The 15,311-nt window shown below is 39.0% G+C and overlaps 1 protein-coding gene across 8 annotated transcripts in view; it reads left to right on the top strand.

The window, feature by feature from the left end:
- Positions 1-15,311, top strand: part of LOC115849624 (lysine-specific demethylase 6A-like) — a 163,803-nt gene that overhangs the window by 34,822 nt on the left and 113,670 nt on the right. For 7 of the 8 annotated variants that reach the window (XM_060293133.2, XM_060293130.2, XM_060293132.2 and 4 more), the window contains exon 4: positions 9,617-9,666. In XM_060293133.2, the coding sequence (XP_060149116.1) occupies positions 9,617-9,666 (50 nt within the window). Of the gene's footprint in view, positions 1-9,616; positions 9,667-15,311 lie in introns of those variants that run through there. The other variant, XM_060293135.2, reaches the window with a different exon arrangement.

Genomic DNA, 15,311 nt, shown 5'->3' with positions numbered 1-15,311 from the left:
GTACCCTTGGCTGTGGTTCAAGTGTTCTATATGTGTTGGTTTCTCTCTCCAACAGTCTAAAACTGCTGTGGGTGCTCAGAGCACTAGGTGATCAGCCTTATTGTACATGTGCCCTTGTGTCTGTGTCTCCCCCCACCCCCTTCCCGAATTTACTTAGTAGTTGTAGTTGGATCTCCTGTAGGTCTAGTACATGGCAGAGGATTGATCCTCAGACACTTCTGCTAGATTCTCAGTTAGCTGAGAACTCCTTGTGGTCAGAAGGAGCAAAAGTCTCTGTTATTTTGAGCAGAGCAGGGTCAGTCTGTCATTTCACCAGCAAACAGTTAGTTCAGACCACATATGTATAATCTTTCCAATTTAAGACATTTAAAAAAAGAGGCTGGGCAACGCAGCTCACTTTACAGTTTCCCCTGTGTCCCCTGCCCAGGAAATGTACTGGTATCCCCTTAGGACTCCAAGTCCCAGGAAAACCAATTCGAATAAAATTCAGGACATCATTTAAAGCAATGATGTTTGGATATCAGGAGAACTCACTAAAGCACCTAAGGAATACTGAGAATGGGGGTGGGGCATAGGGCCTGTGCTGGTAGCAAGCGCTGGTTCAGGGTAGACTCCAGGTGTCCTATCTCTGTTATTTTGCCAGCTACACCAAGGAAATATTGATGAAACTTGAATTAATAACCAAATAAAGAAGAGAAACAAATAATTTTATTTGAGGCAAATCGAGGATTATAACCCAGGAGACAGACACTCTGAGAAGTGTTCTATTAGAAGTCGAAGGCAGAGTCATAATACATTTTCAAGACAAAGGAGACAAAGGATCATATATCACATGACATACTGACATTTTACATAAAATTCACCAAGGATGTGTAGTCTAGCAGCAAGTTACCATGGACCCCTACAGAGTTGGAAAGAGCACTATTATTTAAGTTACATTTGCTAGCATTAGAAGACTGGAAAAAAATTAACCTTGTGGTTCAGCAGGCACTCCAGTCTTTAAGAAGGTCTGGTTAATGTGTAATGCAGGTTGCACCCTGCACATTAGGGATAGAGGGAGGAGGTTCAGATGGACACACAGAGAGAATTTTATGTTTAAATTCTCTTGTCCTGCCTTAAAATATAAATTTTATTTGATCAGTGACATACCTTTGTCTGATTTTTTTTGTTATTTTTCTTTTTCTCTTTTTTTTGTGGTACGTGGGCCTCACACTGTTGTGGCCTCTCTCGTTGCGGAGCACAGGCTCCGGACGCACAGGCTCAGCGGCCATGGCTTACGGGCCCAGCTGCTCCAAACTCCCTTTGTAGAAGTTTCACTTCTGAGCCCCTAAAACAATGCTTATCAAATTTCAGAGTGTATCAGAAACCTACAGTGTGTTAAACACCAATTGATGGGATCCAGTCCCAGATTTTCTCACTCACTGATATCTGAGATAGGGCCTGAGGATGTGGATTTCCTAGTGGAATTGGTAACTGAGTCATCTGGGATTAAACTTGGAGAACCCTTGTCCTAGAAGTTAAATTTTTAGCTTAGCATTTTTTTTCTTTTATAAATTTATTTATTTTTGGCTGCACTGGGTCTCCGTTCTGCGTGTGGGCTTTCTCTAGTTGTGGCGAGCAGGGGCTACTCTTCGTTGCGGTGCGTGGGCTTCTCATTGCGGTGGCTTCTCTTGTTGCAGAGCACGGGCTCTACGCACACGGGCTTCAGTAGTTGGGGCACGCAGGCTCAGTAGTTGTGGCTCACGGGCTCTAGAGCGCAGGCTCAGTAGTTGTGGCACACGGACTTAGTTGCTCCGCGGCATGTGGGATCTTCCTGGACCAGGGCTTGAACCCGTGTCCCCTGCATTGGCAGGCAGATTCTTAACCACTGTGCCACCTGGGAATCTCTTTAGCTTAGCATTTAAAGTGTATCTTTAACTCTTAATTTCTCAGCTTGATACTTTCTTTCCTTTAGGCCCTTAAAAATTCTCTAAATTTTGAACTTTTTCAAAATCAGAAAATTGATTATGTTACTTCAGCTTAGGTTATTTTTAGTAATGAATACTTATTGTCCATGCTTTGCTTTAATAATACTGTACTAGTTTCGTTACGGAGTGCGAACTTGTTCTACTTGCCACACAACAGGCCATTAAATTGGGAGATGAGCTGGTAGGGCAAGGGGTAATGACTTTATTTGGAAAGCCAGCAGACCGAGAAGATGGTAGACTAATATCCTAGAGCAGGGGTCCCCAATCCCCGATCACTAGAGGGAGTGATGCTTCATCTGCCGCTCGCCATCCCTCACATTACTGCCTGACCACCCCCACCCACCCCCGCCCTGTCCATGAAAAAATTGTCTTCCACGAAACTGGTCCCTGGTGCCAAAAAAGTTAGGCACCACTGTCCTAGAGAACCATCTTACCCCAGTCAGAATTCAGGCTTCTTTTATACTAAAAGAGGAAAGGAGTGGCTGTTTGTTGCATACTTTTCGGTATCGGAATCCTTTGTTCTTATAGTTGTCCACTCAGGTCAGGTCATGATGTTCCTGTAAACCTCCAGCAAAAAATATGTTATTCTCTGTTCTGCAACTTTTTATTTCTATGTGAATGGAAAAGTGGTATACTCTTAAAGGTCAGAGCCTTGAGAATAGGCTATCCTCTATATTTCAGGCTATGGGCCTGAATTTAACTCAAAGCAAAAGCAATAGAATACAGATTAAAATAAAAAACATCTAATATGGAGTCAGAATTGTTCTTTCCTATTACAGTTTTATGCACTAGTATAGTATATACCTTTCTTTGTCATTTAAGTCTGTACTTAGTATGTTTCATGGTTCTCTGCTATTGATAATTGTACTAAAAACAAAAAATTTTTAAGTTTAGCTAAGCAATATATTAGGGAAATTCAGTACTGACATTAATATGTTGTCATAAAAAGGTATAAAATATGCTGGTGATGTTACTGACCATAGTTCTTGGACTTTATCTGTAGAAATTGATAAGAGGCTAGAAGAGAAATAAAGGCAAAGTTTTATTGGGACTCAGTACTGCAGCGGCGGGGGGGAGCAGAAACAAGTTAACAGGTTCCGTGGCTTACTCCCTAAGGGGGATAAGCTGGTCCCTTAAATGGGGTGAGGGTAGGGGCGGATCTAGGGGTCAGGCCAGAGAGGTGGCTTGGGTGGTCTGCTCATTCCCTTTATTGATGCTGTGTGCAGGAAATTGTGCACAGTACCGTTTTTTCTCCTGGCACCTTGTGGTAGGTGGTTTTTGGTCTTTTTGTAACTTGTTCATAATTTGCCCCAACTGTACATGTGCACAGTTATTTTTAGTCCCTTATTGTTGCACAGGTAGAGGAGCAAGCACTGCAGTAAAGGGTCCCAGTTCTCAACCTGTCTCAGTGATATATACTTTGTTTATAATTTGTTTTGGTGCCTGCAGTGGTTTTAAGTTCATACTCAGCTTTATATGCTTCACTGACTAGAACTGTTGAACACTGATTGATTATGTATGCCCATGGGCACAGAGAGATGTTCTTTCAGAAGGATAATTTTTAATAATTGTTTTGAATCATGTGTCAACTTACTCATTAAATATTAGATACAAAAATTTGGTCTGTATTTGATACTTTGGCTTGATTTGATTTTTATTTGCATTTTTCATTTATAGTTTTATAAAAAAGTTAGTTGTGTCTTTTAGAATTACTTTTTTTTTTTTTTTTTTTTTTTGCGGTACGCAGGCCTCTCACTGTTGTGGCCTCTCCCATTGCGGAGCACAGGCTCCGGACGCGCAGGCTCAGCAGCCATGGCTCACGGGCCCACTCTGCGGCATATGGGATCTTCCCGGACCGGGGCATGAACCCGTGTGCCCTGCATCAGCAGGCGGACTCTCAACCACTGCGCCACCAGGGAAGCTCTAAAATTACTTCTTTTTAAACCATCCTTTAGGGACTTACCTGGCAGTCGGGTGGTTGAGACTTTGCCTTTCAATGCAGCGGGGTGTGGGTTCAATTCCTGGTCTGGGAGCTAAGCTCCCATATGTCTTGGGGCCAAAAAAGCGAAAGCCTGAAACAGAAGCAATATTGTAACCAATTCAATAAAGACTTAAAATAATTAATGAACTATCCTTTATTAAAAGTACCATGAGTGATCTGTGTATTTAGCATTTTTCTCTTTCACCTAAGAAGTTTGGAGGCAAATAGTACAGTTCTGATACGTTGACGCCACAGAATTATCAGAGACCTGGGCTTTGTTTTCTGTTAGGATGATTTTAGACAATGTTTTGAGTTTGAACTTTGTTAATTTAGCATGACACACTTGAGATTTCTTCATGTTATTGGGTGTATTGATATTTACTTGGTATTGCTGAACAATAGTCTGTAGTCTGGATGTTCGACAGTTTGTGTACCCCAACACCCATTGAAGGAAGTTTGGCAGTTGTGGAAAAAGTGCCTAAAATTTTTACATACCGGTTTTTGTATGAATTTAAGTTTTAATTTCACTTAGGAGTGAATTTCTGGGTCAGTGCATTGCTGGTAAGTTTGTTATAACTTTACAGCAAATTGCTTATGATTTCCCAAAGTAGCTGTTCCAAGTTTGCATTTACAATAGCAGTTTATGAGAATCATGGTTGCTCTTTATCTTTGTCAGAACTTGTTATTGTTAGTATGATTCATTTCCATAATGATGGTGAACATCTTTTCCTGTGCTTATTTGCTGTCTTAGTCTGTGATGTTTTTCTTTTATTATTACACTTTTTGTTTTATATGTTTTATTATTGAGTTTTGAGAGTTATTTATATAGTATTGTGGGTACAACTCGTTTGTCAGGTACTTGATTTTTGCTTTCTTAGAGCTAACAACCTCCTCTTAATTACTTAATATGAAAAAGTTTACATTGGTTTCAACAATAGTGTTAGTTTTTAACTTTTCTAACCTCTTTTCCTTGTAAATTCAGTCATTTAGGGACAGCCACTGAGTTCTGTGTTCTATAACATAGAACCTCTGCCTCAGTTTTCCAGGACTGGAGTGTGGGATAAATGGCCTTGTTCTTTTGGAATGATCCTCTGATATAGTAGCAGGTGTTAGACAGGTACCTTGCCTCTCCTGACATGGAGTCTCCCTCCATGTATGATATAGGTAAGGGCAATTAGAGAACATAGGTTTCTCTGCTGTTTGTGCATTAGAGCTTCCATCCCATGAATGTGAGCTTGTAGAGCAAAGTAGCCCTAGCTGTCATTTGCACTTGCTTGGAATATAGCTTCTGCAGCATGTTGATGAGCTGGAGAAAGAAAGATTGACAGCCTGTTTCCTTAAGGGGAGATATCTAAACTTTAAAATGGGAACTTGGGCAAGAGGCAACTCCATGTGCAGATTTTCATAGTGATATAAAGTTTTCATCTCCTTTGGGTAAAAAGTATGATTGCTGGATCATATGATAGCAGTATGTGTAAGCTTTGTAAGAAACTGCCAGACTGTTTTCCATTGGCTGTACCATTTTTGCTTTCCCTAGGAATGAATGAGAGTTTCTGTTCCACAGCCTCGCCATTATTTGGTATGGTCAGTGTTTTTGATTTTGGCCTTTCTAAATAAGTATATAGCTTTAATTTGCATTTCCCTGATGACATGATGGAAAGCATCTTATGATTTTTTACCCTCTGTATCTCTTCTTTGGTGAGGTGTTTGTTAAGTTCTCTGGTGCATTTTTTATCAGGCTGTTTTCCCATGGTTGAGTTTCAAGAGTTCTTTGTGTGTTTTTTAAATACGATAAATGTGTTGTTTTTCTGACCAAAGTGCATTGATTTTTAAATCTTCTTAAAGTACTATGAAAAAAATATTCAAGAAAATAAAATACAAATGGGAAATGTAACCATTAGATTTGGTCTCCTTTGTACTAACCCTATGCTTAGTCTGGAAAACAAAGAAAATAACTTTGAAGTAAAATTAAAATGCTAACTAAAAAATTTGACCATAAATCTAAGTACATGCATTTCAAGGTTCCACTGCTAGGAATTTTGTTAAGATCAGTTTAATCATTAATAACATTATATAATAGAGCATAAGGAATACATGTCCAGGGTGTGATGCTTGCCCCTTACCCTCAGATTTATGTCAGAATAAAGGTGATAATTCTGCCAGGTCCCCGCAGTGCCCCCATCCCAATCCCTGGAAGCAAAGACTGTGCCCTGTCACACAACTTTGTACAAGTTGCAGTAAAACGAAGCCTAAGTTTTCTTACTTTTCTATCGGAAATGGTCAGTTATTTGATAAATACTCAAACACTTATGGGAATTCATTTCATGAGTTAGTTTACCAAACACATTGTGCTGGAACTGACCCCATGAAAAGTTCTTTTGGAATTTGGCCTACAATTTAATATGCTGGGAATTTAAAACCTTCAAGAGAAAAAGACGCGGGGAATCTCTAATCCAAGCATGTTGTAATTACTAAGGGATAGACATACTAAAAGTTTTGGTCACAGAAGGCATAAACTATAAACTAATAAAAGGGATATTCTTTTTGAGTAAAAACAAAAACTAGCTAATGCCCTTTTTTGTTTTGTGAGCACCGTAACTAAGATGAAGTTAGACTCAAATTTTCTGTCTACTCCTGTGACCCTCCACCTCCAAAAAAAATATTAAAAATTTAATTTGTCTTATTACGTACTTTCTGGCCATTAATTGAGATGTAATTATACATCTCGATTACATTAATTGAGATGTAAAAAACGGGTTGTGATAGCAGCTATCAAAGCAGTATTTTCAAGCATTATTTAAAGGATGCTTTCAGGTTTAGAGTTAGCCTTCTTTGTCAAAAATCTTCACAGCTTCATCAAAAACTTCATCAACAGATTTAGAAGCATCTATTTTCTTGACTTTCCCCATTTCTTTATATGTCAATAATTGGCTTTGTTAACTGAAGATAGGTTTGAATTATCTTTTCCGAGCTGTTTCTGTTGTCATCATTCCTATCCACTACTTTTCCCCTCTCAAGACATCATTCAATACAGTTCTTATTATTACAGTCAAAAAAACAAAACAAAAGATACATTAGCCTTACTATCCATGTATCCATGGTCTTTTTTTTTTTTTTTTTAAATAAACATTTTCTGCAGTTTGAAAATATGCCTCAGTGTATTTTTTTGCTTTGGTCATTTTCCCTGCTTGGTGTTCTCTGAGCTTCCTGAATCTATAGTCTATTGTCTCACATTAATTTGGGGGAAATTCTTATTCATTATTGTTCCAAATAATTCCTGTGCTCTCTTCCTTTATTTATCTTTTGATAGTATAGTATTTCTTTATCTTTTGTTAGGATAGTAACACATTTGTTAAACCTTTGCTAGTTGTCCCACAGCCTTGGATATTATGTTCTTTTTTCCCCCATCTTCCCTTTTTAGGGGTTTTTGAGGATTTTTTTGATAAATCCTCTATCTCAGATACCGTTTCCTTAGCAGTATCTATCTAATCTACTGCGACTCTCATAATTTTTGTTATAGTGTTTTTGATCTTTAGCATTTCTACTTGAAATTGTTGGCCTTCTATATCTCTGTTTACATTGTTTTTCCATTCTTGTATGCTCTCTACTTTATATATTACATATCCTTAGCATATTAGTTGTACTTGTTTTAAATTTCCTGATGTGATAATTCCAACATCAGTGCCACATCTGTTTCTGATGCTTGCTGTGCCCCTTGCTTCTTTCTATCTCTCTCTTTTTTTTTTTTATTTTGGTGTGCCTTGTAATTTTTTCTTGGTATCTCGACATGATGTACCATGTCGAGTTAAAAAGAACTGCTGTAAATAGGCCTTTAGTAATGGGGTAGCAAGGTGTTAGGGGAGGGAAAAGTGTTCTGTAGTCTTATGATTAGGTCTCAGTCTTTTTAGTTAGCCTATGCCTTTGCAAAGTGAATTGCATCAGAATTTCTCAGTTTTCTTCCTTCTAGGTTGGATAGGATGACTGGAGTGGGCTGGAATTATTTTTCTTACTTTCCGGATTGTTACGACCAGAATGCCCTGGGGTATTTAAAAATTGTTCTTTTTCCCATTCTTTGGCCAGAAGCTTGTGGAGCTTTTTCTCAGGTTAACATGTGGCAATATTACTGGGCCCCTAGAAGAAAGTCTTGGAGTATTGTGGGGCTCCTCGTTTGCCTGGGAGCCCTGGATGTTTAAATCTCAGGCATGTCTGCCGTGAACTTTTGTACCCTGACACTTGTTTCTAGGGTTGATTCTCTCCGTGAGTGTCTGCTTTGGTAATCTGTGACTTCTTGTGTTAGCCTTGCTCCTTCAAATTTTTTTGTAAAAACAAATATTTTAGTCAGTCCGTTCTCAGATGTGTTGTACGCAGTGATTAGCATATATAGTAGTGTCTTTTAACCACACATTTGGTTATCTTGAAATTATTATTATTATAATTTTATGATAATACTTGAAAAAGCAAGTTTTTCTCATTAAGTCTTGTTTTCTCTTAACTCTAGTTATTTTCATGAAAGGATATTAGATGTTTTTGGCTTTATTGAGAAAATGTCTGAAATTCATAAAAATGATTGTTGAAGATATGAAAATCCTCAGTGTTACAATACTTGTGTACAATCTGCTCTTCCTTTCGTGTAGTGTAATATTCTTATTTTACTTTGACTTTAAGGCAGTGTTCATTCCTAAGTGTATTTCATTCTAAACGTTGTCCCTTGGGAACTTTAACAAATAGTTCAAAGACATTCTTATTCCTTTGGAATGACGATGGAGTTTCCTGTTGTTCTTAGTTTTAAAGAATGTCCCCACTAATTCTGATGTGCTTATCTTAGCGGTTTCCAACCTTTTTGACACCAGGGACCGGTTTCGTGGATTTTTCCACAGATGGGGGGTGGGATAGTGGGGTAGCAGTGGTCGCAGATGGTTCATGTGGTAATGTGAGCGACGGGTAGTGGCACGTGAAGCTTTGCTTGCTTTTCTGCTGCTCACCTCCTGCTGTATGGCCCTGTTCCTAACACGCCAAGGACTGTACTAGTTCACAGCCCGGCGGCTGGGGAGCCCTGGCTTATGTGACTTCCTATTTACCTTTTTGCCTTATGTGCCTTTTCTTATGTGCCTTTTTTTTAGGCTGACAGGAACTTCTTTATGTGATTCCAGACTTTTTTGCCTTTAGATGGTTAGGGAGTGTGGGAATAACCATCTTGGAATTATATTGAAGCTAGTAGCCCAAGATGATATTGATTATGTGAAAGAAAGCACCAGAAACAAGGGTTTATTACAGCTCAGGTTTTATCTTTCTGGAAAGTGTTGGATTTTGAGAAAATTCATTATAGTGTGTAAAAACAGACTTAGAAAATTTTCATGACATTTGGTTGATCAGGGAGATCAAGTGAATTAAAGTAAGTGCCAAGGTTTTACATTTTTCTAAGTGCAAGGATGAGATTTGATGATGGTTTATATACCTGGTCTCCTGTAGGTTATTTATTTTTCCATTATAATTATTATTTCCATAGGTGATTAACTTGGTAGGGCATAAACTTTAAATTGTTTGCTGTTTATATAACTGTTTGTGGAAAGGCAGGTATGATGGGCAGCTTGTATTAAAATATTAAAATCTGTGTTGTGGCTTTTTAAATAGGACATAATTGGACTAATAACTATTTTCCCTTTTTCAGCATTATCTGCTTATCAGAGATACTACAGTTTACAGTCTGACTACTGGAAGGTTAGTGCACCTTTGAATACCAATTTTGTTATTTTGGGGCAAATTATATGAAATACTAATTCTAAGTAAGGAACATGGAAAGGGGGAGAAAGGTATTTTGTGCCAGCTGTTTTGTGTGAAGTATATTGTTCGTAATTAGTATTTTTCTGACTAATTAAAAAGACATTCTAAGTGTGATACTTTAATAACAAAATCAAGTAAAAAAAAATCTGTTCCTTTTTTAAAAGTGTGTAGCTGGGAATAGATGAAGGATGCATAATGGTGATTTTAAAGATGGGTGAATCAGGCTAAAAGGCTATGGTTGTATCTCTGAGGAGAATTAAAGTCATCCATGTTAGAAAATCTACCTAAGTAAGAATGGAGTGTAAGGATAAATTATCCACTGTTTTATCTTAATTTAAGCAGTAAAGTTTAACTAGCTAGCAGATTAATCTTTCAATGCATATGTGCTTTCAAATATGATACAGATAGCTAAATAATAGATTGCTTTTCAAAACAAATTTATCTTATAATAGGATATAACCTATAATATCCGTTCTATATATCACTTCTATGAGAATTAGTTATAGGTAGTGTTATGTTACCTGCAAAGAAATTTTAGGTTACCCAAGGAGTTTGAAAACCCATGTGTTGACCCCTAATGTAACTGAAATTGTTGCTGGCTTTTGTGAAGTACTTGGAGTGGAAAGAAACAGTTAAGTATGAAGGTTTATTTAATCCAGAAACATTCACATAAGTTTATTTAGATTTACTACTATTCTTTTTTTATAACAGTATTATAGAAGTATGATTCATCTACCATAGAATACACCCATTTGAAGGGTACAATTTAATTATTTTTAATATATTCACAAAGTTTGTGTATCCTTTACCACCTTTGATTTTAGACTATATAAAATATTTTTATCATACAATAATGAGAATAAGTATTCTCTCTCAGTCCCCCATGATCCCTTTCTTAAGAAAGTGTTCATTTACTTTGTGTTTCTGTATGTTTGTCTAGTCTGGACTCCTTTTTTCACTTAGTGTTTTCAAGGTTTGTGTCTGCTGTGGCATGTATCAGCAGTAGTACTTCATTCCTTTTTAGAACTATAAATTACAATTTATGGATATTAATTTTATTTATTCCGTCGGTTGATGGACATTTGCTGTCTCTCCTCCTTGGCTATGAATCATGCTGATCTGAGCATTTGTGTCCCTGTTTTTGTTTGAAGACATATTTTCATTCCTTTTGGAAGTATACCTCAGAGTTGAATTTTGCTGTGCTGTTAACTTTTTGATGATCTGTTAAACTAATTTCTAGAGTGATTCCACCATGTTACATTCTGACTCATTGTAGGAAGACCTAATTTTCTCCGTATTCTTGCCAACATTTGTTCTGTCTTTTCTAAATTCCACCATCCTAATGGGTGTAACATGTTTTCTCACTTGAGTTTTCATTTTCATTGCCCTTATGACTAACAGTGTTAAAACATCTTCTTGTTTGTTTGTTGGACATTGGTGTTTGTTTGTTTTGAGAAATGTCTATTCAGATTCTTTGCCCCTTTTAAATTGAGTTGCAATATTATTTATATATCTAGTTGATTTGCTGATGTTTTCTTATTCTCTAGGTTGTCTTTTTTTCATGTTTAATAGAGTTCTTTGAGGCACAAAAGTTTTGTTATGAATTCCCATATAGCTTTTTTTTTCTTTTGTTGCTTGTACCATATATACAGTACCAATCCAAGTCATAAAGTTTTATCCACATTCTTCTTTTAAAGGTTTTGTAGTTTTAGCTCTAACTCTTATGTTCTTGATCATTTTAAGTTAATTTTTTTGTGTGTGGTGTAAGGTAAGGTTTCAACTTTATTGTTTTACAGGTGGATATGTAGTTGTCCTAGCAGTGTTTGTTGAAAAGAAAATTCTTTCCCCAACTGGATGATCTTGACACTGTTGTCACCAGTCTTGGCCACAAATCTGTTGGTTTATTTCTAGACTTTCTGTTCAAAGAAACGGAAAACAGTTTATTTCTAAACTTTCGGTTCTGTTGATCTTTTATGCCTGTTTTTGTGTTGGTACCACACATGAAAAACTATTTCTTTTAAACTACTTGTATCTTTGAATGTAAATTTTGTCTTGTGGATAACATATAGTTGAACCATATTTTATTATAAATAGAATTATTTTCATAATTTCACTTTACTTTTAATTTTTAAAAAATATTTATTTATTTATTTTTTGGCTGTGTCGGGTCTTAGTTGTGGCATGCGGGATCTTTCATTGTGGTGTGCGGACTTCTCTTTGGTTGTGGAACGTAGGCTCCAGAGCGTGTGGGCTCTGTGGTCGCAGCACGTGGGCTCCCTAGTTGCATCATGTGGGCTCCACAGTGTGTGGGCTCAGTAGTTCCAGGACGCAGGCTTAGTTGCCCTGCAGAATGTGGGATCTTAGTTCCCCGACTAGGGACCGAACCTGTGTCCCCTGCATTGGGAAGCAGACTCCCAAACACTGGATCACCAGGGAAGTTCATCACTTGACACTTATTTCTATCTTTTTAAACATTTATTTATTTAACTTATTTATTTTATTTTATTTATCTTCGTTGCTGCGCACGGGCTTTCTCTAGTTATGGCGAGCAGGGGCTACTCTCTCGTTGCAGTGCGTGGGGCTTCTCATTGCGGTGGCTTCTCTTGTTATGGAGCAGGGACTTTAGGCTTGCGGGCCTCAGTAGTTGAGGCTTACGGGCTCTAGAGCGCAGGCTCAGTAGTTGTGGCGCATGGGGTTAGTTGTTCCACTGCATGTGGAATCTTCCCGGACAAGGGCTCGAACCCATGTCCCCTGGCATTGGCAGGTGGATTCTTTTTTTTTTTTTTAACATCTTTATTGGGGTATAATTGCTTTACAATGCTGTGTTAGTTTCTGCTTTATAACAAAGTGAATCAGTTATACATATACATATGTTCCCATATCTCTTCCCTCTTGCATCTCCCTCCCTCCCACCATCCCTATCCCACCCCTCTAGGCGGTCACAAAGCACGGAGCTGATCTCCCTGTGCTATGCGGCTGCTTCCCACTAGCTATCTACCTTACGTTTGGTAGTGTATATATGTCCATGCCTCTCTCTTGCTTTGTCACAGCTCACCCTTCCCCCTCCCCATATCCTCAAGTCCGTTCTCTAGTAGGTCTGTGTCTTTATTCCTGTCTTACCCCTAGGTTCTTCATGACATTTTTTTTTCTTACTTTCCATATACATGTGTTAGCATACGGTATTTGTCTTTCTCTTTCTGACTTCACTCTGTATGGCAGACTCTAGGTCTATCCACCTCATTACAAATAGCTCAATTTCATTTCTTTTTATGGCTGAGTAATATTCCATTGTATATATGTGCCACATCTTCTTTATCCGTTCATCCGATGATGGGCACTTAGGTTGTTTCCATCTCCGGGCTATTGTAAATAGAGCAGCAGGTGGATTCTTAACTGCTGCGCTACCAGGGAAGCCCTCTTAGCTATCTTTTATCAAGTTGAAGTTTCTTTCTAATTTTATTCAGTTATGTTTTTTTAATCATGAAAAGGTGATGTGTTTGGTCAAATTTCTTTTTTTTTCTTGCGGTACACGGGCCTCTCACTGTTGTGGCCTCTCCCTTTGCCGAGCACAGGCTCCGGACGCGCAGGCTCAGTGGCTATGGCTCACGGGCCCAGCTGCTCCGCGGCATGTGGGATCTTCCCAGACAGGGGCACGAACCCGTGTCCCCTGCATCAGCAGGCGGACTCTCAACCAGTGCGCCACCAGGGAAGCCCCTGGTCAGATTTCTTTTCTGTGTCTATTGAGAATTTGATTCTTAGTTTGACTTACTGGTTATTCAGGAGTGTATTCTTTTTTTTTTTAAGATGTTGTTGGTAGGTGTTTATTTTATTTTGTTTTATTTTATTTTATTTTATTATTATTTTTTTTGCGGTACGCTGGCCTCTCACTGTTGTGGCCTCTCCTGTTGCGGAGCACAGGCTCCGGACGCGCAGGCTCAGCGGCCATGGCTCACGGGCCCAGCTGCTCCGCAGCATGTGGGAATCCTCCTGGACCAGGGCACGAACCTGTGTCCCCTGCGTCGGCAGACGGACTCTCAACCACTGCGCCACCAGGGAAACCCTGGTAGGTGTTTATTAATTAATTAATTTATTTTTGCTGGGTTGGGTCTTCGTTTCTGTGTGAGGGCTTTCTCTAGTTGTGGCAAGTGGGGGCCACTCTTCATCACGGTGCGCGGGCCTCTCACTATCGCGGCCTTACTTGTTGCAGAGCACAGGCTCCAGGCGCGCAGGCCAGTAGTTGTGGCTCACAGGCCTACTTGCTTCGCGGCACGTGGGATCCTCCCAGACCAGGGCTCGAACCCGTGCCCCCTGCATTAGCAGGCAGATTGTCAACCACTGCGCGCCAGCAGGGAAGCCCAGGAATATATTCTTTAATTTCCACATTTTTTTTCTGATATTATTTTTAAAAATTTCATTTTCTTTTGTCCAAAGAACATACTTCGTATTATTTCAATTCATCTTTTACTCAGATTTATTTTGCAGCATAATATTTGTTCTATCTTGGAGAATGTTTAATGTGTATGAGAGGAATATGTATATTCTGTTTTTATTTGAAGTATTCTCTAAATATTGGTTAAGTTTGGTGGGTTAAAGTTTTGTTTAAGCTATCTATTCCCTGTTTGTGTTCTTTCTCTCTGGTGATTCCATCTATATTGAATATGAGATAGAGCCTCCAGTTACTGATGAATTGCTTATTTTGGGGGTCATTTTTATAGGTTTTGTGTCATATGTTTTGTTGGATGCATGTATAAGAGTTGCTATGTAATTTTGGTGGATAAATTATTTTATTTAAATTTTTCTTCCAACTTTATGGAGACATAATTGACCTGTGCATGTATCACTATGTCTTTAAGGTGTATATAGCGTGTTGATGTGAAACATTTATACACAAAGAGTTTGAAACTGTAGCGTTAGCCAACATTTCCATGTCACATAATTATTTTTATTGTCCTGCTTTATTTCTACTAACGTTCTTTTGGTTTTGAAGAATTTTGTTTGGTAGTAGTATAGCCATTCCAGAATTTTTATTTATTTGTTTAATTTTATTTTTGGCTGTGAGTCTTAATTGCGGCATGTGGGATCTTCGTTGAGGCACACATGATCGTTCGTTGAGGCGCTCAGGTTCTTTGTTGCAGTGGGGGGCTTCTCTCTAGTTGTGCTGTGTGGATTTTCTCTTTTCTAGTTGTGATGTGCAAGCTTCAGGGCGCCTGGGCTTTGTAGTTGTGGTGTGTGGGTTCCAAAGCGCATGGGCTCTGTAGTTTGCGGCACGCAGGCTCCCTAGGTGAGGTGCAGGAGCTCAGTAGTTATGGTGCGAGGGCTTACTTGCCCCGTGGCATGTGGGATCTTCATTCCCTGACCAGGGATTGAATCTGTGTCCCCTGCGTTGGAAGGTGGATTCTTTACCACTGGATCACCAGTGAAGTCCCCAGAAGTTTTGGGGGTTTTTTTGTGGTACGCGGGCCTCTCACCACTGTGGCCCCTCCCGTTGGGGAGCACAGGCTCCGGACACGCAGGCCCAGCGGCCATGGCCCACAGGCCCAACCGCTCTGCGGCATGTGGGATCCTCCCGGACCGGGGCACGA

Source organism: Globicephala melas, chromosome Y (assembly GCF_963455315.2).
Source record: "Globicephala melas chromosome Y, mGloMel1.2, whole genome shotgun sequence".
Lineage (NCBI taxonomy): Eukaryota > Metazoa > Chordata > Mammalia > Artiodactyla > Delphinidae > Globicephala > Globicephala melas.
The sequence above is the reverse complement of the archived record's forward strand: the minus strand, read 5'-3'. Positions and strand labels throughout refer to the sequence as shown.